Source organism: Salmo trutta, chromosome 17 (genome assembly GCF_901001165.1).
Source record: "Salmo trutta chromosome 17, fSalTru1.1, whole genome shotgun sequence".
Taxonomy (NCBI): Eukaryota; Metazoa; Chordata; class Actinopteri; order Salmoniformes; family Salmonidae; genus Salmo; species Salmo trutta.
Genome location: NC_042973.1, coordinates 15,637,780 through 15,664,924, shown reverse-complemented (window position 1 = coordinate 15,664,924; position 27,145 = coordinate 15,637,780). Strand labels below are relative to the sequence as shown.

At 43.3% G+C, this 27,145-nt stretch overlaps 1 protein-coding gene across 4 annotated transcripts in view; it reads right to left on the bottom strand.

Annotated features, from left to right (window-relative positions):
* arid3a (AT-rich interactive domain 3A) overlaps positions 1-27,145 on the bottom strand; it is a 71,331-nt gene that overhangs the window by 16,142 nt on the left and 28,044 nt on the right. For all 4 annotated transcript variants that reach the window (XM_029695850.1, XM_029695851.1, XM_029695849.1 and 1 more), the window contains 2 exons: positions 25,998-26,728; positions 24,532-24,814 (listed from right to left, as the gene is read on the bottom strand). In XM_029695850.1, the coding sequence (XP_029551710.1) occupies positions 24,532-24,814; positions 25,998-26,347 (633 nt within the window). In that variant the 5' untranslated portion in view covers positions 26,348-26,728. The remainder of the gene's footprint in view (positions 1-24,531; positions 24,815-25,997; positions 26,729-27,145) is intronic.

The window sequence follows — 27,145 nt, the reverse complement described above, 5'->3', positions numbered from 1 at the left end:
ATGTTTAGGCCCTACATGACGTGAAATCAGGCTACCTGATGGGATTTTGATAAATGCACAAAATCCCCAATCAAAATAAACATTCTACCACAGCGACCATGTTATTTTGGGGAAGCCTATTTTATTCTGAGTTCGGACATATAAAGTTTGTATTTCTAAGATTGCATACTTTCAGTTTTTCTGAACTCATTTCACTCGCACATAAGCGTAGAGGGAGGCTGCGCTGATGGTGCTGGCACATGTTCAGATCAAATACACCCTGAGGTTGACGATGTCAGCTGACGTAGCCTCTCAAGCCAATCGCAGAATATGACCACAGAACTGAAGCAAATTGTACAATCTGTTCAGGTTAATGGAGACTCATATCTCCCTCACTAACTTTAAGCATCAGTTGTCAGAGCAGCTCACAGATCATTGCACCTGTACATAGCCCATCTGTAAATAGCCCATCCAACTACCTCATCCCCATATTGTTATTTATTTTTTTGCTCCTTTGCACCCCAGTATCTCTACTTGCACATTTATCTTCTGCCCATCTATCACTCCAGTGTATAATTGCTAAATTGTAATTACTTCGCCACTACGGCCTATTTATTGCCTTACCTCCCTAACCTTACCTCATTTGCACACACTGTATATAGATTTTTTTCTATTATGTTGATTGTACGTTTGTTTATTCCATGTGTAACTCTGTGTTGTTGTTTGTGTCGCACTGCTTTGCTTTATCTTGGTCAGATCGCAGTTGTAAATGAGAACTTGTTCTCAACTGGCCTACCTGGTTAAATAAAAGGTGAAATAAAAAAAATTAAAAATAATAATATCAGTATTTTAATTTGGTAACATTGCACAGTGTGACATGTAATAATCGTAAAATACTGAATCCGACGTATAGTTTAGGAAGACCTTTAACCAGGGGTCAACAAGATTAGTGATACCCTCCGTGACAAGCAGTATCAATCTACTTAGGCAAAGCCAGAGAGCTATAAATGGTTGACGTTCCTGACACAAGGTAGGAAAGGAACCCACCAATCAGGTTCCCTTCCCCACCTCGCTCTCCTATCAACCACCAGTTCCTTTAGTTGGCCCCTTCTCTCTTGTATTACTGGATACAGCTGCATCCTTTTCGTGTGAACCTCTTAGAGACCCCCGCCACACACCCCTCTAACCCCCTCATTCTAACTCCCACCTACACACCCCACTAACCCCCTCATTCTAACTCCTACCTGCACACCCCACTAACCCCCTCACACACCCCTCTAACCCCCCCATTCTAACTCCTACCTGCACACCCCACTAACCCCCTCACACACCCCTCTAACCCCCCCATTCTAACTCCCACCTGCACACCCCACTAACCCCCCCACACACCCTCTAACCCCCTTATTCTAACTCCCACCTACACACCCCACTAACCCCCCCACACACCCCTCTAACCCCCTCATTCTAACTCCTACCTGCACACCCACTAACCCCCCCCACACACCCCTCTAACCCCCTCATTCTAACCCCCCCGACATCACTCTGGCAGAACACATCTGTTTATCTGGGTTGGGTGGGGTTTGGGGCTACAGGTTTTCACATCAACTTAAATCTATAGTACACACACTGATAGGGCGTCGACCGTCTCCTTGTGTGCGACTGTCTCACAAAAAGCTGTGTCAATGAGCAAAACGTTGGTGGTGAGCATAAACCTCGTTACATACATGCCACTACTGAGGAGTTTTACGTGTGTCTGAGTGATAAAAAAGCAGGCAGGCGTTTTAGAGTGAACTTTAAGAAGCAGGGAGTTTCAGTGTGAGCAGGTTTCCTGCCAGCACAGATTTCATTAGATCCACCCAGAATGTTACAATGTGAAAAGGCCAACAGATAGTCAAAGACACTACTTCAATGCATTGCCTGTGCGAGCTGCATAAAACGTTTGAGCAAGCTTTGTTCAGGCTGCTGTTTATGACTTGTTTCTTTGTTCGTGTCTCGTGGATCATTGATACAAGATTAGCAACGTATTCATTTCTGAATGCTTTAACTATGCAGGTCAAGCTTGTTGTTTCCCTGTTGGGTGAAACACACACAAAAACCTGTTTCATGTCAAACATCATGAATAATTCCAGCACAAGTAGTCACGGTTACTCAGAGGTTGCGAAAAACAACAGCTATCGGAGTCCCATGCGAGTCATCCAGGCACCTCGCAACAAGTGTCACGTAGCACATAATTGGCCATAGCTATTGAGCCCTGTCCCCACATGGACATTGAGAGGGGACCGCATGGAGCTGGTGTGTCACACGAGCTGTTGCCTATGAAACACACCCATCCTTTCACACCTGCCAGGGCTGACTGACACACACACACACACACACACACACACACACACACACACACACACACACACACACACACACACACACACACACACACACACACACACACACAGGAGGGCAGTGGGGGAGGGGAGGGAGAGGCCAGGAGGGGGATGGGAGGAAGCGAGCATGCAGCTTGACTTCACCGGTGTGAGGGGGTGCTGTATATGGATTGTGAACCTGGGCACATGATCTCTCTTATTCAAATAGTGTATAGTTCCTAGCTGTGTCTCTCCCATGCTAGTTTGCTGCGTTTTCACACGGTTATCAAGTGAACAAGGACAATTCAACAACAAAATGTGGCGCAGACTGCTCCCTTTGACTCATTATCACACTCATACTTTGATTTCCAACTCAAAGAGATATAAAACCACAGCTCCACCTAAGAAACCACAGTAATGGCAAAGCATTGCAGTGAGGAGAGGTATCTAGCTCCTGCTATGCTGGCTGACTTTGCTAGCTTACTAAATTTATATTGAATTAAAGGAGCAACTGTTCAGAATTTTTCATTTGTGATTGGTGTGTAGAAACAGATAAGACATGATTTGTGTCGAGCGTTATACCACGCGGTTACCATATATGTTTCACAACCAACAGCCTACATTTCTTTATTACAAAAAATGGCTCATAATGCTAATTAGGTCCACATTATCGGAACTGGCTAGATTTATCGCAGCAAGCAATTTCACTGCTTGCCTTCTTGAGAAGATTTCCACTCAAGAGGAAAATCATTTGTACAAGTCATGTTAAACTTTCAATAAGCTGTAGGAACAGGAACTGAAGACTACATAATACACTGAACAAGCTCAAGAAGAGGGAACCAGCATAGTACACTGTCGTTTTTTTAAAAGTAAAGTGTAAAGTATGTAGTATGTAAATCAAATAAACCCCAACCTATACTTTTTTTGTAAATGGATGTTTCCCTTTTGTAGTGTGAAGACATTAGCACAGTAAGAAAGTACACGGTTCACACCTGTGGATCGTCAATGAATGAATAGCAAGAGCAGTTCCACTCTCTATTTGAATGAGCCTGAAACTAGTCTGACAAAAAAAGTTATATTTTTGTCTTCCCTGTCTGTCTCTACCCTCTTTCTTCACCCCAAACATCATACTGTTGTAACACATTACCAACCTTCACACCACAACCAGTTAGCTATTCGACATTTCAAATAACGGAGAAAATGTTCTGAATTTTTCATTTCAGATTTATCTGTTTCTACACACCAATCACTTAAATCCACAACATGCCTCATTTAACTGAGAAAACAAATACATAAACCTCTTCACAGACATTTTGTCTTGTTTTCAAACCTGAAAACAAATTCAGCCTTTCTACATTTTAGCAGACACACTTATCCAGAGCAACTAGAGTTAAGTGCCTTTCTCAAGGGCACAGACAGATTTTTCACCTAGTTGGTTTAGGGATTTCAACAAGCAACCTTTCAGTTACTTGCCCAATGCGCTTAACCACTAGGCTACCTGAGCACTATACTTAGAGACAGAACCACTGCTGAACATGGCACAACTATGTAGACATCGCTCCCTCATTTCCTGGTTGCAAAAATTCAAAAATGTAGCGTAATTTTAGTTTATGTGACAAACAAGCAAAGCAAGTATAGTGTAGAGAATCATTATACCATCTAAACCGCTGTGAAATATCTTTTCAACGACCAAAAATATTGTACTTTCAGCTGGTGTACAAAACCGAAAGTAAAAGAATCAAAAACGAAATGTAAGTATGGGAAGCTTCATAGACTTGCTTTCAGAACGACAGATCTATAACTCACATTTCTATGTGAATTTGGTTGGGTCGCCCACAAAGTTACACATCCTGACTGAATTCCTGACTTCATAATCCAAGATTCACCTAATGGACAGTGGGTTGGGACAGATCAAAGGATTTAGACGCAAGCAAATACTCAGAGAAAAACAAAAACAAAGCTGTTCCTCCCAGTGAGTATTGCAGCATTTTCTAAGAACTGAAGAGAGATTGGAGAGGATTATAAAAAAAATAACAACAAACTGCTTTGCTTGGATTAAGAGTAATATGGTGATACACAATGCAAAGGGTAGCATAGCAAGTGTAATATGTTAGAATTCTGTCAATTAATGGAGTCAATGCAGGAATCCTGTATAGGGCCAACGTCAAAGCAATAATCATGTCTTTCATTGGATATATTTACAGTTGATGTGAAAATACAGTGAACACCACTTGACGATACATGACATGGAAATAGAATGAACACTATTCAATGACACATGTATCCCATTCCCACTAACCTCAGCTGTTCTTACGGTACATACAGCCTGTATAGACTTTGATAAGAATGTGGAACAGTTGGCAGCTTGTGAGAGCGTCTAGATTGCTAACTGTATGACGATGTATTAAGGGCCTAACCTAACTACACAGTCTAATGAATAGTATCAACTTTATAAATGCCAAAGAAGGTAGGGTGGAACTTTGAGCAAGCTGCAGTTTCACATGTGAGCAATGTGAGTGGATGGGGAAATGTTTGATTGGCACGAACAAGAACAGGCTCTAAGAAGACAACATCACCTAACCAAACAAACTGGTCCCAGTGCCTGCGTTACCAAACAGGACCGGCAGACAATCTGAAGGGAACAGAAGACATGTCTGGTGTCATGACGTTGGCCTGTGGGTAAGGTTTATGACCCCCCCCCATAAATACCTTTCTCCCTTCCCCTCTCTCTCTGACCCTACTGAAGGACTGTTGAATAGCCTTTGTTAAATAAAGAGAGTCTGGGAACATCAAACAAAGGTCTGCAGCCTCTGCGTTAAAAGGACACACATGAAAGTACAGAACTAAGCCAACCTCGGTGTGAGCTTTGGTTGTGAATGGTATGAACTTTGAACTTATTCACTACAGAAGTGATACTTCCTAGCCATTGAGTTAGCAGCGGCCGCTGTAGACGTGGGCTGGGAAAGGACGGACGACGGATCCAGTCTAACACACGACGAAGATACCACAATGTACCCAATTTACCACCAGAGACATTCTTCCGAGGACAGGAAGATCTCTGTTGGCCAACCCGGCCAGCATCTACGACCAACCTACCGAAGCGCAGCTCAGAGTAAATATTTATTGCATTTTCCAAATGGGCGGTAATTTAGAATGCATACGATAATGTATTTACGATAGCTGCTGTTTCTTTTGTTCCTCAGTCTTCCCGCTCTTTCATTCAAGCCCAACCCCCTTTCTTTGTGTAACAAGCCGCCATGTCGGCTCCGTCCACCAGGGCCGTTTTCTGTATGACATAATTTGTATTCTGTGTATATGTAATTCTGTGTGATTAGTTTAGGTATTTGGTAAATAAATAATTAAACCCAATTTTGTATTGCTGATTCAACTTGTTAGCCAGGGTTCATGCAGATAACCAAGAATTTACAACTTTCATTATGAGACTGAAAATAAGATGACGATTAATATTGATGGCTATCGACGTGAAATATTAAAGTCTTTAAGAGTTTATTCGGAAGATGACGGCTCTACAAACACTCTTCCGTGGTGTCCCGACTTTCTAGTTAATTACATTTACATGATTAGCTAATCTGGTGATATTAATTACAGAGAAAGAATTTTATAGGATAGCATGTCATATCACTTAATCCGGCATAGCCAAAGACACGACATATTGGAGCCCCCGTGCGAGGAATCTAAAATAGGATGACGCTTTCATTTTGATTCAGCCTATATAAAATTGAAAAGCAGATGACATAATATACCAAGTTTATTATATACATTATGGGAATTGTAGATAGGAATTGTTGGTGGTGTGTGCTGGAGATTCCCCGCCTCCGTGTTGTTCTCTGACGTAGTCAGTGGGTAGCGTAAGCGAATACATTTCTGTATGAGGGCTGATAAAGCTATCTGAGGAATAGAGCGTTTGGCCAAACGCTGGGCTATTTCTGCCTCACGCGGTTCAGACGCGTGTAGGCTCGGTCATTATTAATTTCTCGAGCGAGGACAAAGAGCCAGCCGATTGAAATTTAGTAGAGATTAGCTTGACCAGCGATAAGTATCTCTCTGTCTCTCTCATGTTTCCACGCGAGTAGACCACGGCGCATTTCATTGTTTGCCGCAAGTTCCAGTTAAAACATTGTAAAATATCGGCGAAAAGGGTTTGAACATAATACGTTATGAGTAAAACCTTTCCCTTGCCAAGGGGAAAGGTTTTTGCCTGAAAAATGCTAAATGTAGGATTAGCTTGCTTGAGATGCTAAGCTAACAAAAGGGAAAACAGCCATTTTGTCTTGTGCCACATTGTAATTCCTCCGCCTTCCGGAACGGAAGTCCCGCCCTGGGTACTTCCGTTTGATTTCAGTGTGTGCAAATCAAGGACCTCTGAAGAGTCACCAGTACTTTCCTTCAAGAAGAATTAGTCAGGTGACACTCAAGTCGTTACTTATGATATCCAGACAATATCGATGTCTTATTCAATTGAACTAATAAGTGAAATTGCCAGATTTACATTCTCAAGTGGATCTTTTAAATAATATCCAAATTGATGAGTTTTCTAAATGAGACATTGTAATCTTTTTTCCACATTAACCTAGATGAATAAACCTCTCAGGTTAATTAAAGTTTAAATCCCAAATAGCCTATACAGGTTTGATTTATCATTAAAATTGATCAATCAGTAAAATTTGGTTTTTGCAAAACCCATTCAGTAATCCAGTACTGACAGAAGTCCCGCCCCAGCGGGAATCCCATGGATTATCGTCTCATTCAATTTAATAAGTTAAATTGTTGAACATACCTTAATGTTCTTCCAATCAAATGAGACACTATTAAACTTCTCATATTAACCTGGATGAAGCAACCTCTCAGGTTAATTCAAGTTTAATACCCAGATAGCCTACCCAGGTAGGATTAATCATTGGCATTGAATAATTAATTCAATTTGCTTTTGCAAATTCATTCACGTCCAACTGCCACATTACTGGTACAGTACTGATGGTTCGTCAACATCTATAAATAGATTAAACTCGTATTTGCAGCTTCCAATGAATTCCAAACCCAAACATTGAAAAAAATAGGAACATTTTTCCTCTAAATTTTTCTAATAATGTGCAAGCTATCAAAGGAGGAGGTCACCACTCCTCCGCTAATTAGTGAACCTCCACCCATAAAAGGATTGATCTCTGACCTCAGCAGCGATACCAACCCTAATTATGCCATTAGCGAAAAAACAGCCGAAATTGCGAACGCTCTCCAAAATCAACCATCAAACACAGGCTTTGTGACGGTTCTCTCCACTTTAGCACTTATGTATCGCCATCAAAGGTTGGCATCGGTCCAATACCACAGTGCACAGCTGAAGCACGTGCAAGACATGGCTAACATGAGCGCACAGGTGGAGAGAACTGAGCAACTATTGACAAAAGCAGGAAATTAAAACATTCTGCTAGTCGAGGAACTGCGTTTCAAATTGGAACAATTAAAAGTAATTGCAAATACTTATGACGATGAACGAGCACAAACTCTCCAATAAAATTGTCATCTGCAGGAACAACTCGATTTAGGCAAAACTAAATGCGATGTAGTCCACTCCAAACTAGACAAATCTGTCAAGTTATCTACAAACAGGAGCGCGCAATTTGATAACATGCAGGCAGTTTTGTTGAACGTTACTCAAGGTAACAATGTTCTACTCCAAATTCTGCAGACCAAAGACGATCAGTTGATGAACACAATGACTAAGTTGGATGACAAATCAGCAGAACTTATTGAAGTTGCTGACCAAATGAATGTTGAGAGAACTCAGGTGATGAGGATGGAAATATTGATTTCTAAGCAAGCAGAGGAAATCTCATCACTGAATCTCTCGGTCCGTACTCAAGACCTCTATCTGCAAACCATGATGGATAAGTTTGAGACCGAAAGGAGCAGGTGTGACACTCGCGTGTCCAAAAATGGTACTCTAAGTGCTCAAGTGGACTCTGAAATGCAGCAGAATACCACCCTTAGGTACCATCTGGAGGAAGTCCAGAATGGTCACGCTCTACAGCATGACTATCCATCCAAGCAACCGGAGTCCGGTACTCAAAGGAGTGAAGACGATAAGTTTCAGACATTGCCTCCATCATGTGTCCCTCAGTCTTCTCCTCTTGGCCTTTCGGTCCCAATTTCCCCACAGGATGAAGCCAACCCTCTCCGCCCGCTTGATGCGGAATACCTTGAGAAACTCGTCAAGAATTTCCCCACCTTTGACCCCGTTCCAGGTCAGCCAAACGATACTGAGACGTTCCTAGCTGACACAGAGGACGCGTTGGGTGGCTACCCGAATGCTACGGGTTCTGACAGGGTTTACCTGTTGAAGCGAACGTCGAATAGACACATGACGAGGTTCATTCGCCTACAACAGCAACACATGCTAAATGACTACGCTAAACTTTCCACAGCTTTGAAATTAGAATTCAGTGGTTCTGCGACTCGCAAACACGATAGCTCACTGGCTAACACGGTCAAACAAGCTCGGAACGAACACCCACAAGCTTTCTATCATAGGCTTCGTTCAGCTTACTTTGGCCTACTCACGGAAACAGGAATGGAAGAGCTGTTACCATTCAAACAAATGTTTCTGTCGAACATGTATCCCACCTTCATTACCTACTCGGGCCCTGCCGCCCACGTTGGCTTGCCTATCTTACAACTCAGAGAGCTTGCAAGCACAGCTTTTGAGACATCAAAAGCTCGCAACGCTAAGAGCCCTGACCACTCGGTTTTGAAGTTTGATCAGGAGCACTCACTCCAGTTAGAGGGTGCATTATCAGGTATTGGAGCGTTGAGAGATGGCGCACAACAACGGTTTCTACCACGAAACCACGAATCCAATAACCGCCGCGGTCGAAATAACTGTAAAGTACGTCGCTTTCAAAACGACTACCGCTACAATCGACCTGTTCGCTACGTTCCTGCACCCAACCCACACAAAGTGTCAGAGCATCAAAATGTAGCATCAAAATGTAGACCAATGTAGACCATCAAAATGTAGACCAATGTTCTCCAGAAGTTCCACTACGTGAAGAACTAAAGCGAGAAACATTTGAGAAAAGGGTAAAAGATAAGTCACACGGACTAGACAGGGAATTACCGGACACCAGGTCCGCAGGAATTAACCCCCATGGCAAGGACGTTAAAATTCAAATCTCACCCGCTCTCACTCAAGACCCTATCCAGGGCCCTCTTGATCAAGAAACAAGCCCCACGGGCTTTGTCTATAGACTCTGATACAAAGGTTGCGAAGAAAAAGGTCAAACGCTTCGTTAAAGCCAAGCCCACTCAAAATCTGAAAAGTCGATCTGCTTCCACTTTGAACAGAAATTACGCATCACGTCGTTGCGAACGACCACTCCACTTTGTGGGGAATATGTCCACTAAACACGAATCGAAATGACCATACCTGGAAACAGTCCTGGAAGACTACTTAACTTGTCATGCGCTAATTGATTCGGGTGCGACAATATCACTCATCTCTCAAACATTGTTCGATGATCTCAAAAGGACTTTGAAGCCAACTAAACATTGGTTAAAAGTGGAACGATGCGACACTACACTTCGAGGGGTCACTCAGACTACCTCGCCTCTCACATTGAGAGTCATGCTGAAACTACACTTCCAGGACGTCTCGCTCGTTCACCCTGTGTATGTTACCAGCCTCGAAACTGTACCCCTGCTACTGGGAGCAGACTTGATGGATCGGTTACTCCCATTGATGGATTGGAAAACCAACCAGGTATGGTCACAGGCCACAGTGCCTTCTCCACTGACCAAACTGTCTTCCCCTAACGCTAGCTGCAATGCAGTCATTCACGAGGGGCATCTGTCGAAAGCACCCCTTGGGAAAAAGACGTTTAGAAACCTCTTGGTGCAGAATCCGATCCAAGGAGATATTACGATATCTCGACACATTCCATCAGCCAATCTGATTGACCATTCTTTTCATGATTTCGAGCCAGCTGTCTCTGTGAATGAGCAACTTCCCTCTTCCTTGCAGTCGTGCAATACGGTAGTTGGGATGAACTTCTCTTGCCCTTCGGACACTTCCGCAAGCACTGCAGCCGTCTCAGCAAGAAAAACATGGATGCGCAGAGTATACTCTGCTTCCGATGATACACCTTCCGCTTTGTGGGGGACTGTCAACCCTTACAATGACACTAATGGCGTCAGTCCAGCAACTGACCCGATGACTCCCACTGGTGAAACACTTTGCGATATCACAGACCGATATCCTCATCTCAGTTTGCAGGTACTGAAGAGGTTGCCACACGCAGACGCGGTGGTGACTGACAGATCTCAACAGCCACTGAGGGTGTTGAAGCACAAACACCAGGAGATTTGGTTGAAAGGTTACAGCCATTCTCATAATATGGCGGCCACTGACAACTCGTACATAGGGTCCGAACTTTTCGTTTGCGCCTCAGATACCAACACCACCCGCTGGTGGGGGGGTCCCGAGACACAAAGGGGAGGAATAGTAGCCCAGACCCATGATGAGCCTCAGAGGCCGGTGGGGGGGTCGAGACTACGGACAACACTGTACGAGGCCGCCAAAGCATAAATCAAATCTAGTTGTAAACTCCCCTTTGAGAACAGTGAGGAGCAGACAATCCCCGTCTAGGGGCCTATCTTAGAACACACCTAAGATAGTACTGAGGTGTACCACACTGGTCGTAAAGGAAGTCCAGTGGACTTGTCCACCTCCAAAACAAATGGCAACAATAATCATTCCTTGCCATGTGTAGGTTCAACTACAATACAACTAGTAAAATGCTCCAATCATGTGTTCCGTTAGATAATATTTCAGAATAAATCGGTAGGATAACTGGTCCCCTTGAGTACCAGTACCAACACCAGCAACAGTCAGTCAAGCTACAATCAATAAGAAGGTTAGAGACCTAACCAATCAAATTACCCTTGACAACAGCGACATAGGAGTCACTCAGAGTGCAACACGTGGAGGGGAATCTCCAGTGCACTCTTCCAATGGTTAACACACATGTCACTAATAAATAGGACCCTCCATTCAGGAGGAAAATTATTAGAAGTCATGAACCATGATCACACCACGTACGACTGGTCCAATACTTAAAGAGTACTTCCGTCGTGAGGTTAGCTCCTCCGTGGATAACATAGCTATGAAATAGACTTCATACCTATCGCCACTACAATAGTGGAAGACACAGTGACTTGTAGAAAAACTACTACAGACTCCCTTGACACCAATTCTGACTGACCTCCAGGCATTGACCTGAAAATTACCTGACTACGTCAGACTCATTCTGAACAAGTTGTAATTGGCCAGGATACTTGGTTTTCTCCCCTTGACATGTGCGCTTGTGTAAGCATAAACGCACATGCAGAACGGAACATCCAATTAGGATTTATGCTAGGATTACTTAAGGGTCCGAGCAAAATACCAGCCTTAGTAAAGTTGAACATTTATTTTGAGGCCTTTAACTCTACAGCTACAGCACTCACCAGTTTTCTTCTCAGAAGTCCATAGGTCATCCCTGTAGACTGCCCAAAACTAGTGCCTTACAGCTGTAGACTTATCATATAGTTGTCAACTTAGGATAGTACCCTAAGCACCACCCCGCAAATTAGGAAAGCCCTAGATATGACATTAGACAATACCATGATAGGGTCATTTTGCCAAGACCATGGACGTAGACAGAATACAGTCCAATTAGATGATTAAGGTGGCATAACTATATTTTGTTCTGTTTATGCTTTCATTCATTTTGTTTCATTTTCTTCGGCACATAGAAAGTGATAGTGCCATAAACAACTCCCCCATTCAACCATCAGTTAGTGCCACAACGCCGCTCATTTGGGGGGAAATGTAATGATATATTTCATGAGTGTGTGTGCGTTGTTAACATCTGCCTAAGTTACTGCCCAGATATTCCAGTCTGGACGACCAGACGACGGGTCCAGAACGGCGATCCCAATCCGGACATCCGCTGCCAAGCCATGGAACGGACTTCTTCATTTGCAGAGACCCTACCCGGGTCGACCACCAGAGGGGGGACTGCAACAGCGACCACCAACTGGACATCTGCTGCCCAGCCTTGGAGCGGACCTTTTCATTTGCAGACACCCTACCCGGGTCGACCACCAGATGGGGACCACAACGATGATCCACAACCAGGACAACCCACGTTCATTTTTATGTTGGTTTGCAACATGCAGGTTAATCGCAAGATTGAACCCAACATGGGGGGACTGTCATGACGTTGGCCTGTGGGTAAAGTTTATGACCCCCACCCCATAAATACCTTTCTCCCTTCCTCTCTCTCTCTGACCCTACTGAAGGACTGTTGAATAGCCTTTGTTAAATATAGATAGTCTGGGAACATCAAACAAATGGGGAAAAGGGACCATATTTCGGTAATATAACCAGTTGGAAATATGCGTTGGAACTTAATGAGTATGGATGTCAGTTCGGTTGTCATCTGAGACATTATGACTGATGACAGGACAACATAAACTGTACCTGGGAAAGTCTACATATTCTAGTTATCAAATTCACATGGAATTGTTGTGCAAGTTAAATGTTTGATATTGAAACTGTTTGTTAAAAGATTAAATGTAATTTTAGCTTCCAAATGAGAGAATTGGGTTTTCATAAGGAAAGTGCCCTGCTTAATCAGTGGCCCGCCCCTGTGAAGAGACAGGGGTTATAAACGATGAAACACACCCTTCTCCCCTCGCCACTATATAAGACAATGACACAATGTAACCAGGGTTCCACTACGTGAGGTCTGCAGCCTCTGCGTTAAAAGGACACACATGTCAAGTAACTAAGCCAACCTCGGCGTGAGCTTTGGTTGTGAATGGCATGAACTTTGAACTTATTCACTACAGAAGTGATACTTCCTAGCCGTTGAGTTAGCAGCGGCCGCTGTAGACGTGGGCTGGGAAAGGACGGACGACGGATCCAGTCTAACACACGACGAAGATACCACAACGTATCCAATTTACCACCAGAGACATTCTTCCGAGGACAGGAAGATCTCTGTTGGCCAACCCGGCCAGCATCTACGACCAACCTACCGAAGCGCAGCTCAGAGTAAATATTTATTGCATTTTCCAAATGGGCGGTAATTTAGAATGCATACGATAATGTATTTACGATAGCTGCTGTTTCTTTTGTTCCTCAGTCTTCCCGCTCTTTCATTCAAGCCCAACCCCCTTTCTTTGTGTAACAAGCCGCCATGTCGGCTCCATCCACCAGGGCCGTTTTCTGTATGACATAATTTGTATTCTGTGTATATGTAATTCTGTGTGATTAGTTTAGGTATTTGGTAAATAAATAATTAAACCCAATTTTGTATTGCTGATTCAACTTGTTAGCCAGGGTTCGTGCAGATAACCAAGAATTTACAACTTTCATTATGAGACTGAAAATAAGATGACGATTAATATTGACGGCTATCGATGTGAAATATTAAAGTCTTTAAGAGTTTATTCGGAAGATGACGGCTCTATAAACACTCTTCCGTGGTGTTCCGACTTTCTAATCAGGTGATATTAATTACAGAGAAATAATTTTATAGGATAGCATGTCATATCACTTAATCCGGCATAGCCAAAGACACGACACTGGCGAGAAAGGCTCTGGTTGTTAGCAGAGTGTCAATCAGAATGACTGATGACCATGGCTATGAGGGTGATGGATAACGACAGCCCAGGTCACGCCACCCTCAGCAGCCCTTTCCATGTGGCTCTTTAGGGAAGTAGATGTCCTGGTCAGTTGTCACTAGTTACCACCGCCACAAAGTATAAATTGGCGAAATCGTATAAATTCATGAAATGGTCTTCATTTAATGTTATGGTTAGGCATAAGGTTAGCAGTGTGGTTAAGGTTAAGTTTAACATCAGATTTTAATTAAGATAATTGTCAAAATAGGTGGGGCTTAGCCATAATTATGTGGCTGTGGTAACTAGTGACATCTGCCCTGGTCGTGTTGGCCGGGCCATCCAGATCAATAGGTTGGATGGGTAAAACATTTAACCTCTGCTGACTCTTGATCATAGGGCAGCACACAATTGGCCCAGCCAGCGTCGTAAGGGTTTGGCCGGTGTAGGCCATCATTGTAAATAAGAATTTGTTCTTAACTGACTTGCCTAGTTAAATAATGGTTAAATATATAATTTTTTAAATTAAAATAGTCCTCTCCTTGTCAGCTGCCATGTTGTGGGACCTACCTGAATTTGTCGAATAGAAACATATTTTTTCATTGCAAAACATTTTCAGTTTGCAGTAAATGGCAGTAAATGTTTTGCAACAGAATCAGCATAATGAATACACCCCAGGGGGAGTCATGACAATGCCCACTGTTTGACTTGAATCTTAACCATCTTTCAGAAGTGGATGGGATCAAAACAAGGTGTGGCTGGTTAATCTCACACATCATTCTTTGTATGACGGTCACGCTTATAATGGCTATTGAATTGCACATTTACATTTTCCTCAACTGACATTTTCCCCAATCTATTTCAAATAAGGTGGATTCAGAAATACCAGGTAGTGTGAAACATTATATCTGTGTCTGATCTATTTCCCATTGATTTCTTAAAGAATGCAACCTTTAATGCCCAAGGCTGATGGAGAACTGTTTCAAGGTATTTCAAGGCGACAGAGCACAAACATGGTCTTTGTAAGGATAAGGATGTTTCTATAGATTACTTCTTTCATAGACGTCATAACTTTGTTTGTTGACACTTCAATAGTAACCATTCAATAGTAATCGCATTTGTACCAGAGTATTTTAGCCTTCCCTGTAGCTCAGTTGGTAGAGCATGGTGTTTGCAACACCAGGGTTGTGGGTTCGATTCCCACGGGCGGCCAGCACAGAAAAAAAAAAAAAATGTATGAAATGTATGCATTCACTACTGTAAGTCGCTCTGGATAAGAGCGTCTGCTAAAATGTAAAAATGTAAAATGTATTTTGGCACAAGGTTACATTCTAGTCTTTCATACCGTAAGAAGCTTGAGCCTTGTATAGAAATGTACAGATTAGACACGACAAACGACGCAGGTCATCCACAAAGAAAGATATGGTTTGCGAGGTTGGACTCAGTCTAGCAATGTCAAACATATTTCGTTTTTTTTTTGTTGCTTTAGCCAATAAAGCAAATGCATGTTGTATAATCTCAATCCACTCCCTGACAATGTATTAGTTGACAAGTCACGGTTAAATCAAATCACTTTCTGAATAAATACAAAGCTAGGTTTTCCCAGATAACTAAAGACACTGTGTAGATGCCTTGAAACTATACAAAAAAGGCCAAATGCCGAAATGGGAACACAGAAAAAGAAATGCTGACCTTTCTGCAATCATTGTTTACATTCCTGCTACTAGCTACCCCCCTTCAACACCATATTGAGTGCCTGCCAATTTCCAGAATCCCCTTGGCTGCAGAGTTCTGACATCAGCTGCACAGCAACTAGATACTGGACACTTTAAAAGACTCCACTTCACAGCCAAAAGCCAGTATTCACTACACTTGTACTGCTTGGCTGCTGTTCAAACTGCTCTCTCCCTCGCTCCCTCCCACACCCTTTAGTTACATCCCTCTGTTTCTCCTTGACTCAACAGGAAGACTTTAATAGGTCTTCCCATGCCACTGTTTGTTTTGTTTAAGCCGTTGTTTTTATGGGATTCCTATTTTCATTAACCCTGTTCTTTCTTTGTTAAAACAAAGTCTGTCACACACCCAAAGGTTCCCCAGGGCACTTCATGGCAGATAGTTTGACGACAGAATTTTTCAACAGGCCTTCAGCATATCCTCCAATGGTTTGTCGTGCACTGCACACAAATGGTTGGGTCACACAAATAAATGCTGTGAGAACTGGATACAATACATCACTGACTTTACTTAAGTCTGGATTTTATTCATTTACAGTGTCCTCCGTAATTATTGTGACAGTGAAGCATTTTTTATTATTTTGGCTCTATACTTCAAAAGTTGGGATTTTAAATCGAACAATGAGGTTAAAGTGAAGACTGTCAGCTATAATTTGAGGGTAAACCGTTTTTAAAGGACAGCACTTTTTCTATATAGTCCCCCCAAATTAGGGGAGCAAAAGCTTTGACAAATTCACTTATATGTGTATTAAAGTAGTCAAAAGTTAAGTATTTGGTCCCATATTCGTAACACGCAATGACTACATCAAGCTTGTGACTCTACACATTTGCTGTATAATTTGGTTGTTTCAGATTATTTTGTGCCCAATAGAAATGAATGGTAAATAATGAACTGTCATTTTGGAGTCACTTTTATTGTAAATACAAACAGAATGTGTTTCAATACACTTCCACATTAATGTGGATGCTACCGTGAATATGGATAATCCTGAATGAATTGTGAATAAGGAGTTAAACATTTTTAGACGCACAAATATCCCCCAAAAATTCGAACCTCCCCTATTATTGTAATGGTGAGAGGTTAGCATGTCTTGGAAGTATGATATTTGTGCGTCTAACTTTCTCACTCATCATTATTCACGATTCATTCAGGATTATCTGTAATCATGGTAGCATCCACATTAATGTAGAAGTATTTCGAAACATATTCTATTGTTATTTACAATAAAAGTGACTCCAAATTGACACAATACATTATTTACCATAAATTTCTATTGGGCACATAATTATCTGAAACAACCAAATTATACAGCAAATGCATGCAAGTGAATTTGTCCCAATATTTTTGCTTCCCTAAAATGGATGGAATATGTACAAAAAGTGCTGTAATTTCTAAACGGTTAACATGATATGGATGAAAATACCCTAAAATTAAAGCAGTTGCACTTTAACCTCAGTAATTTTTAGATTTCAAATCCAAACTTTTAGAGTAGAGAGACAAAATAAGAAAAAAATGCTTCACTGTCCCAATAATTACGGAGGGCACTATATATCAGGCCAATGGACTTCATTTGTACGAGCGAATCCTTTTAGGCTACATGGTTTCAGAGACAAACTGTTTTACAGTGGTTACACCAATGGCAAAAGGCTTGAGTCACATTTTGAGCAAGACTTTGTGTAATACAAAGATGTTCCACTTACAGTGCATTCAGAAAGTATTCAGACCCCTTGACTTTTTCCACATTTTGTTACGTCACAGCCTTATTCTAAATTGATGAAATATTTTTTTCCCCCTCATCAATCTACACACCCCAAAATGACAAAGCAAAAACAGGTTTAGACATATTTGCAAAAAACAAAAAAGCATTCAGAACTTTTACTCAGGACTTTGTTGAAGAACCTTTGACAGTCTTCTTGGGTATGCCATGATTGTTTTTTATTTTTATTGCAAACATTTAAAAAAAAACTTTTTGCTTTGTCATTATGGGTTATTATGTGTAGATTGATTTACATTTACATTTTAGTCATTTAGCAGACGCTTACAGTAGTGAATGCATACATTTTTTTTTCGTACTGGCCCCCCGTGGGAATCAAACCTACAACCCTGGCGTTGCAAACACCATGCTCTACCAACTGAGCCACACAGGACCTTGATGAGGGAAAAAACTATTTAATCAATTTTAGAATTAGGCTGTAACGTAACCAAATGTGGAAAAAGTCAAGGGGTCTGAAAACAGAATCCACTGTATAGGTTACAAATTTCAGGAGTGAACATCAAGGAATGCCATCGATATAGGAGTAGTATCAGCAGAATCCCGCTGGCGAGCAATCCCAATTAGTGTCACTTTGTGGCATTGGCTCCAATTCATCCTTCATTTCCTGGGGTCACCCCCCCCCCCCCATTCCGTGTGTTGGTGCGTGCAAATCAATCTTTAATGCCAACTCCCTGATAATAATGAGTGCGATACATTTTTAAACAGATACTCTCTTTACTGTCCATCTGTGTTACATCTGCCCTGCTGTTTGTATTTAAAAAACAGGACAGGGTACATCAAAGTCTTTTCTGCTTTTAGAGTTTTATAGCCGGAGGATGAATGTGTAATGAAAGGAGAAGGGGTAGGCAATGGACAGTGGGGAGGTCAACACTCTTTGCCTCGTTTGTGGATGAGCAACAGATTCCCCTTCAACAAAATTACTGTTGTGGTTAGTCAACTTCAGGAAAGAGGAACATGGTAATTGTCATCCTAAAAGGCCCAAAATTGGAGGTTTCATCTGGAATTGTGCTATAAAAGTAGGGGCCTGGTGGATTGTCAATAAAGATGCAATTTTTTTTACTGGAGTATTTCTCTGTATTTAAAAACAGCTTGCAATATCTTTTCTCACATTTTTGGAGTTGGACATGTTTGTTACAGAGGTCTGAATGCACGGCATGCTGTGATAATAATTAGTACATGTTTCAAGGTGTTAAAACAAAATACAAGAGGTGAATATGTAAGTCTACACGCTAGCTGCAGGGTTAATGAGATGCAGGGTTAATGAGCTGCAGGGGGTAAAGCCAGTTCTGAACACAACAAACAAGACTGTAAATGAAACATGGGAGGTAAAACATAGAGTTTACCCTCTGGTAAAGCACCAAGCTGCTTCTGAAATGGCACCGTATTCCCTACACAGTGCACTACTTTCTGGCCAAAAGTAGTACACTATATTTTTATTTAACCTTTATTTTGACAGGGAAGACATATTGAGACCTAGGTCTCTTTTCCAAATGCGCCGTGTATAACAAAATATAAAATACACATTAAACTAACACCCCCCCCCAAAATATATATATACACACACAGTGCATTCAGAAAGTATTCAGACCCCTTGACTTTTTCCACATTTTGTTACGTTGCAGGCAAGAACCCAATGGTCACTCTGACAGACCTCCAGATTTCCTCTGTGGAGATGGGAGAACCTTCCAGAAGGACAACCATCTCTGCAACACTCCACCAATCAGGCCTTAATAGTAGAGTGGCCAGACGGAAGCCCCTCTTCAGTAAAAGGCACATGACAGCCCGCTTGGAGTTTGCCATAAGGCACCTAAAGACTCTCAGACCATAAGAAACAAGATTCTCTGGTCTGATGAAACCAAGATTGAACTCTTTGGCCTGAATGCCAAGAGTCACGTCTGGAGGAAACCTGGCACCATCCCTACTGTAACAGTTGTCGTCGGGAATGGAGGACCAAAACGCAGCAGGAATGTGGATGCTCATCTTGTATTTATTTTAAATCAAGAGAACACCAAAATAACAAACAAAGAACACACAAACAACAAAACAGTCTTGTCAGGCTCACACATGCAAAACAAGAAACAATCTCCCACAAACACTTAACCAAACACATACCCATATATAGGACTCTCAATAAACTAGACAAAGAAATACAAAAGACTAGAGACCACATAGAAATACAAACCTAGAACATAACCCCAAAACCCCAGAAATAATAAATCAAACACCCTACTACATAAAACACCACCCCGAACCACATAAACAAAATACCCTCTGCCACGTCCTGACCAAACAACAATAACAAATAACCCTTATACTGGTCAGGACGTGACAGTACCCCCCCCCCCCCCCAAAGGTGCAGACCCCGGATGCACCTCATAAATAAAAAACCTCAAAACAACAACAACAAAAAAATCCCCCTAAACTAAAGGGAGGGAAGGGAGGGTGGCTGCCGTCACCAACGGCACTTGTGCTACACCCCCCCTCCCCAACCCACCTATACAGGAGGTGCTTCTGGCTCCGGCCTACTGTCCTCCAGAATGCAGACAGACTTGATCAGTTTCGGGCCGTAGGCAGACTCCCCTCGTTCCGGATCGTAGGCAGACCTCTTCCGTTCCACACTGTAGGCAGACTCATTTGATACACAGTTATTCATATTTAGTTCCGGATCGTCAACAGACTTACTCAGTTCCTGGTTGCTGATAGACTCCCTCGGTTCCGGGTCGCAGGCAGACTCCCTCGGTTCCGGGTCGCAGGCAGACTCCCTCGGTTCCGGGTCGCAGGCAGACTCCCTCGGTTCCGGGTCGCAGGCAGACTCCCTCGGTTCCGGGTCACAGGCAGATTCCCTCGGTTCCGGGTCACAGGCAGACTCCCTCGGTTCCGGGTCGCAGGCAGACTCCCTCGGTTCCGGGTCGCAGGCAGACTCCCTCGGTTCCGGATCACAGGCAGTCTCCCTCGGTTCCGGATTACAAGCAGTCTCCCTCGGTTCCGGACTAGACACTGTTGCCGGATACTCTGGACTGCACACTGGTGCCGGATACTCTGGACTGCACACTGGTGCCGGATACTCTGGACTGCACACTGGTGCCGGATACTCTGGACTGCACATTGTTGCCGGATACTCTGGACTGCACACTGTTGCCTGATACTCTGGACTGCACACTGTTGCCGGATACTCTGGACTGCACACTGTTGCCGGATACTCTGGACTGCACACTATTGCCGAACTCTCGAGGCTGGGCTGACGCACTGGAAGCCTGATGCGTGGTGCTGGTACTGGAGGTATCAGCCTGGGAACACGCACCTCAGGGCTAGTGCGGGGAGCGGGAACAGGCCGAGTCGGACTGGGTTGACGCACTGGAAGCCTGATGCGTGGTGCTGGTACTGGAGGTATCAGCCTGGGAACACGCACCTCAGGGCTAGTGCGGGGAGCGGGAACAGGACGAGTCGGACTGGGCTGACGCACTGGAAGCCTGATGCGTGGTGCTGGTACTGGAGGTATCAGCCTGGGAACACACACCTCAGGGCTAGTGCGGGGAGCGGGAACAGGACGAGTCGGACTGGGCTGACGCACTGGACCGTAGAGGCGTACTGGCGGTCTCGAGCGCAGAACTGGCATCACTCTTACTGGCTGGATGCCCACTTCGCCCTGGCAAATGCGGGGCGCTGGTATTGCGCGTACCGGCCTAAAAATACTTGGCCTCGCCACAGTACCCATTACCCCGAAGCACGGGACCTGTCCAGTCACTGGTTGCCCAGAAAAGGTACGGGGATTTGGCCTGGGGCTCAATCCTCGCCCAGCCAACCTACCCGTGTGCCCCCCCCCAAAAAATGATTGGGGCTGCCTCTCGGGCTTAAACGCCAGTCGTGTTCCCCTGTAGCGTTCCCTGTCTTTGCTCCACTTCCTCCATGGACCTTCTCCGGCCATAATCTCTTCCCACGTCCACTTCTCACGATCGTCCCTCCGTTGCTCCTTCCTCCGCTGCTTGGTCCTTATTTGGTGGGAGATTCTGTAACGGTTGTCGTCGGGAATGGAGGACCAAAACGCAGCAGGAATGTGGATGCTCATCTTGTATTTATTTTAAATCAAGAGAACACCAAAATAACAAACAAAGAATGCACGAACAACAAAACAGTCTTGTCAGGCTCACACATGCAAAACAAGAAACAATCTCCCACAAACACTTAACCAAACACATACCCATATATAGGACTCTCAATAAGTAGTCAGGATCGAGGGAAAGATGAACGGAGCGAAGTACAGAGAGATCCTTGATGAAGAGCGTTCAGGACCTCAGACTGGGGCGAACATATACCTTCCAACAAGACAAGGCAGAAGTGGCTTCAGTACAAGTCTCTGAATGTCCTTTTCATACATTTGCAAAAAGGTATAAAACCTGTTTTTGCTTTGTCATTATGGGGTTTATTATTGTGTGTAGATTACTGAGGGAAAAAAAACAATTTAATCAATTTTAGAATAAGGCTTTAACGTAACAAAATGTGGAAAAAGTCAAGGGGTCTAATTACTTTCCAAATGCACTGTACACACACACACACACACGCACACGCACACACGCACGCACACACACACACGCACGCACGCACACACACACAGTAAGCACAAATAAAACATCACAAATAGGAAATAGGGTGACATTTTGAACAGTGCTGATCAGTAGAAGTAGGCTAGCCCAGAAAGCACCAGATTCTCGTGTCATGTTATTGTGATAACGAACGGGTATGATGACCTCTGCCTTATCAGATGTTGAACTGTAACAGATACATGTAGGCCTACAGGTTGGGAGAGAAAAAAGAAAAAGATCCTCCCTCATGTGTTTGATGGAGTAAACAACAGTGAATGGAAAGAGGTCCGGGTAGTAATAAAAGAAGTGCTGCCATAACAAAATATCAGGGGGCAGGTGTATGTACAGGCGCCAGGGGGTAGGGATGGGTGTCACTAAAATAACACAGCTCAAATGGCACTCTACCAGGGGCAAATCAGTTTCGTTGGCAAAAAAGTATCCACTGCTGGTATAATTTGATATCCACCCAACGAATCCTTTTTGTAATTCAGCTGCCTCCTTATGCCGCCGGCAGATATCTTCTATCAGAGGCTACTGGCAACCTGCCTCGCCTCAAAATTTTGATTAATTGATGACCACATTTTTAATCAGAACTCCGTCCCCACCACATGTGGGCTAATTTAGTCTGACCTTTCCACAGCCAAGATGATACACTCCTAGGCTGCACGGCCAGGTCTGGCTAAAAGCAGTTATACACTGGCTGTCATCTAGCACTTACCTGAATGTCTAGTTTTTAATGCAGGGCTAACATTTCTGTTTGGAATGGTTCCAACTGACAGACTGATAGAGACATGCAACATTTCTGAGAGGGTCTGCGTCCTGAATGGCCAGATTAGCACTCTCCCTCAGGCACATTCCAACTGCCTCCACCCACCTGCCCAAAATAAATGGTACAGTCTTAACCCCTTCCTCCCCATGGAGAAGCACATGCCAGACCTTAACAGCACTTCTACTCAGCTACTATCAACAAGAAAACACATTTAACATGTGTTTGTATAACATAAAAATGAAGGTGGAAAATACATCAAGTTTGAGTTCATGTTCCTTACAGAGTTCCGTGTAGGTGGGAATTATGCAGAGAAATAAACTGAATTCCGCAGTGAGTCATTAACATTGGATTGCATAACATTATCTGAATGGACAAGGTACTGTACTGGAACTCTTTTTTTTAACCTTTATTTAACTAGGCAAGTCAGTTAAGAACAAATTATTATTTTCAATGACAGCCTAGGAACAGTGGGTTAACTGCCTTGTTCAGGGGCAGAATGACAGATTTTTACCTTGACAGCTCAGGAATTTGATCTTGCAACATTTCAGTTACTAGTCCAACGCTCTAACCACTAGGCTACCTGCCGCCCAGTTATTGATTATATAACTGTCAACAATATAATATAGATTCTGGGGTAACCATGATATAACTCAGATTGTTACGGCAACGCTGACATATCATGATAACATGTGGTAGAACATGCTAGAACATGCCCAATTCCATACATTTTGCCTTGGGTCTCTTAACAGAGAGACCCATGTATTAAATAATTTCACCAAATACGCAAGTATCGAAATTATATTGTCATTATTACATAACTTCCGAAGTCTGTGTAAAAATGACAATATGTGTAGCAAACATTTAACTTGCATTTCCCTATTTTTCAAAAACGCCCTGAGGCAGCATTTTACAGAGGCTGGCTTATGTAAAATGTGCATATAGCAGCTAGGTATATTTTATGGTTGGTTGAACTTTGTTTTCACACAAGAGATATTATAATTTATGTTTAAATAATGCAATTCACATGTTTAACCTATACTTTTTCCACTTCTACCCTTTATCAATAGCTAATCTAATCTTTAGCATTAGCTAACCTAACATTAAGCATTAGCTAACCTAACCTTTAGCATTAGCTACAATGGAAACATACATGTATTCAGTGTATTATGTTCTCTTCTTTCTGGTCCACCTCAACATAGCCCTATCGCTATGCTTGACCACAGCTTCTCACAACGGAAATCCTTCACATAAAAACAATCCCACTGTATCTATACAACAATTTCAACAGGGTCTCCAAACTATATCAAAACCAATGCAGTGTTTACAGTAAATATGAGCCTGCTAAGGACGGTTAAAGGTAGACTCAGCAATATGACATCATACACAGCTAGGCGACTTCCTGCTTACATCAACAGCATTCACATTTCCTAAGACCCTTTCCAATGTGAGCATGCCTCAAGGGAGGGAGGTTTCAAATTGGAGAGCCGAACTGAAGAGCTAATAGTGGCATACTTGGCAAATATTGTCTTCTGTTGATGTCTGGAAGCAGGAAGTCACCCCCGCTGTGTATGATGACACCATACAACTGAGTATACCTACCTACATGTACCTACCAACTCTAACCCCCCCCCTCCCCCTCCCCCTGGGGCCTACCTGTCTAAACTGCTCTTCGTAAGTCCAGTCTCCGTGGTCCTGGCCGCCCAGCTGGCTGTGGGATCCGTGTGGGGGGAGGATGGCCACTCTGGGCTCCTGGTCTGGGTGGGTCCCGGTGCGGGGCCGGGCCTGATTCAGCAGCTGGGAATGGGCGTGCAGCTGGCGGTGGGGCAGCAGCAGGGCCAGCGCCTCCCGGCCCGTGGGAAGCCCCTCGTCCACCAGCTCGTCCTCATAGTCCTCCTCCATCTCCCCCTCAAAGTCCTCCTCATCCCACTTCTGCTTTCTGCCGCCGAGAGAAAGAGCCATGCCAGCCAAGTTACAACACCGTACACATACTGGTATATACCAATATACTGGTGTTTGGGTGACTTGGAATGATCTCCAAAAGTCCTTAAAGCTGCTGGATTTGGTGCCTCTAGGGCAATTCAGGCATATGTTAGAGGGCCTTTTTACTAAAGAATGTGTTTGTTTCATATTATTGTGTTTTGATTTTCGTGTTTTGCTTTTCATGTTTTGCGTTTGCTTTCATGTATTGTGTAATTGATGAGTATATAGATGTGTGTTGTGTAATTGATGAGTATATAGATGTGTGTTGTGTAATTGATGAGTATATAGATGTGTGTTGTGTAATTGATGAGTATATAGATGTGTGTTGTGTAATTGATGAGTATATAGATGTGTGTTGTGTAATTGATGAGTATATAGATGTGTGTTGTGTAATTGATGAGTATATAGATGTGTGTTGTGTAATTGATGAGTATATAGATGTGTGTTGTGTAATTGATGAGTATATAGATGTGTGTTGTGTAATTGATGAGTATATAGATGTGTGTTGTGTAATTGATGAGTATATAGATGTGTGTTGTGTAATTGATGAGTATATAGATGTGTGTTGTGTAATTGATGAGTATATAGATGTGTGTTGTGTAATTGATGAGTATATAGATATGTATTGTGTAATTGATGAGTATATAGATGTGTGTTGTGTAATTGATGAGTATATAGATGTGTGTTGTGTAATTGATGAGCATATAGATGTGTTGTGTAATTGTTGTTAATTGATGTGTTGGACATGGTCGTCATTGTAAATAGGAATTTGTTCTTAATTGACTTACCTGTATAAATAAAAGGTAAAACATTTATATAAAACTTGTGAAATTACGAGGGCAATGATTATTTTGATGGAAAGCTAGCTAATACACTATTGAAACTTTAAAAAGGTGTTGCGTGACAGTATATAGGCTTGGCTAAATGGTGAAAATTGGGAACATTTTAATTAACTTACAAAGGTCAAACAAAACCCTAGACCAGAGCAAAGCACCCAGTCAGACATTCAAGGCTAGTCATTTAGCAGACACTCTTATCCAGAGTGATTTATTAGGGTTAAGGCTTGGGGATTCAAACTAGCAACCTATCGGATACTGGCCCGGTATAAGCATGTATACGCATGAGGCAGTCCTACTCACATCATCTCCTCTTCCTCAGAGCCCATCATATCTTTGTACTGCTCCCCTTCCTCCTCCTCGTCATCATCCTCTTCTTCCTCGTCCTCTCCCCCGCTGCTGCGATCTGACATGGGGCTGTCTGAGGCCCTCTGCAGCCCGGCCGCCACCGCCCTCATGGCTGCCAGGGCCGCCATCTGGGCGTGCTCTGACTCCGGGGCAGGGCTTCCCATCAGCTGGTCCCCAACGCCAGCGGTGGTCCGGCCGTGACCCTGCGGAGCGCCGTCCTGCTGCAGCTGCTGTTGCTCCAGTTCCATCAGCAATTTGGCCCTCTGCTGCCTGTGCAGGTTCTCCATCACGGCTTGAAGCTTCATCTCAAGGGAAAGTGATGCACCGGCCGGGGGTCTCCTTCCCCTCCTCCCCCTGAATAGCTCCAGTCACAGGGGCTGGTGGGGGCTGCCGCCTCGCTAAGTCCTGATGCTGAGGGGCTGGATGAAATGCCTGACCAGCTAACTCAGCGGCAGGAGCACTCTCTTGACGGGTAGGTAAGTTAGGTCCTCGAAGTGCGGGAGGGGTTCTTAGAGCAATGAAACATTCACTTGGACACTGTCTACAGCTCCTGAGCCAGAAGTCTCTAGTACTGTTTCTCTGTGCAGGGAAGGGAAGGCCAGTGGAGAGTCCCTGTGAGCGCCGTACTTAGGCACTAGCGGCTGAAGATCTCTATGTGGACCACACCGTAATGGCTTTACCAGGGCCTGTGGGAAAGAGACGAACGTGAGAAAAAGCTCTAGCCACTGCTTCAACATTGTTTCTCATGTTGGTTAGCCAATATGGTTGGTTGGTTGCAGACAGTCTACATGCTGGTTTCAGTTGATGTGTCAAATTCAAAAAAGTATTCAAAGAGAAAGTAAAAATAGTAACAAGTGTGTTACATAGATAAACTATTTTCTATATATTTCCCTTTTTTACTTGTTAAAAGACTTCTAGCCAATCTATCTATGGGTAACAGGGTTGACGAGTTATTTGTATTTATTATGGATCCCCATTAGCTGCTGCCAAGGCATGAGCTACTCTTCCTGGGGTCCAGTAAAATTAAGGCAGTTCTACAATTTTTTTAAATTACAATACATTCAGTACAGATTTCACAACACACACACTGTGTGCCCACTAAG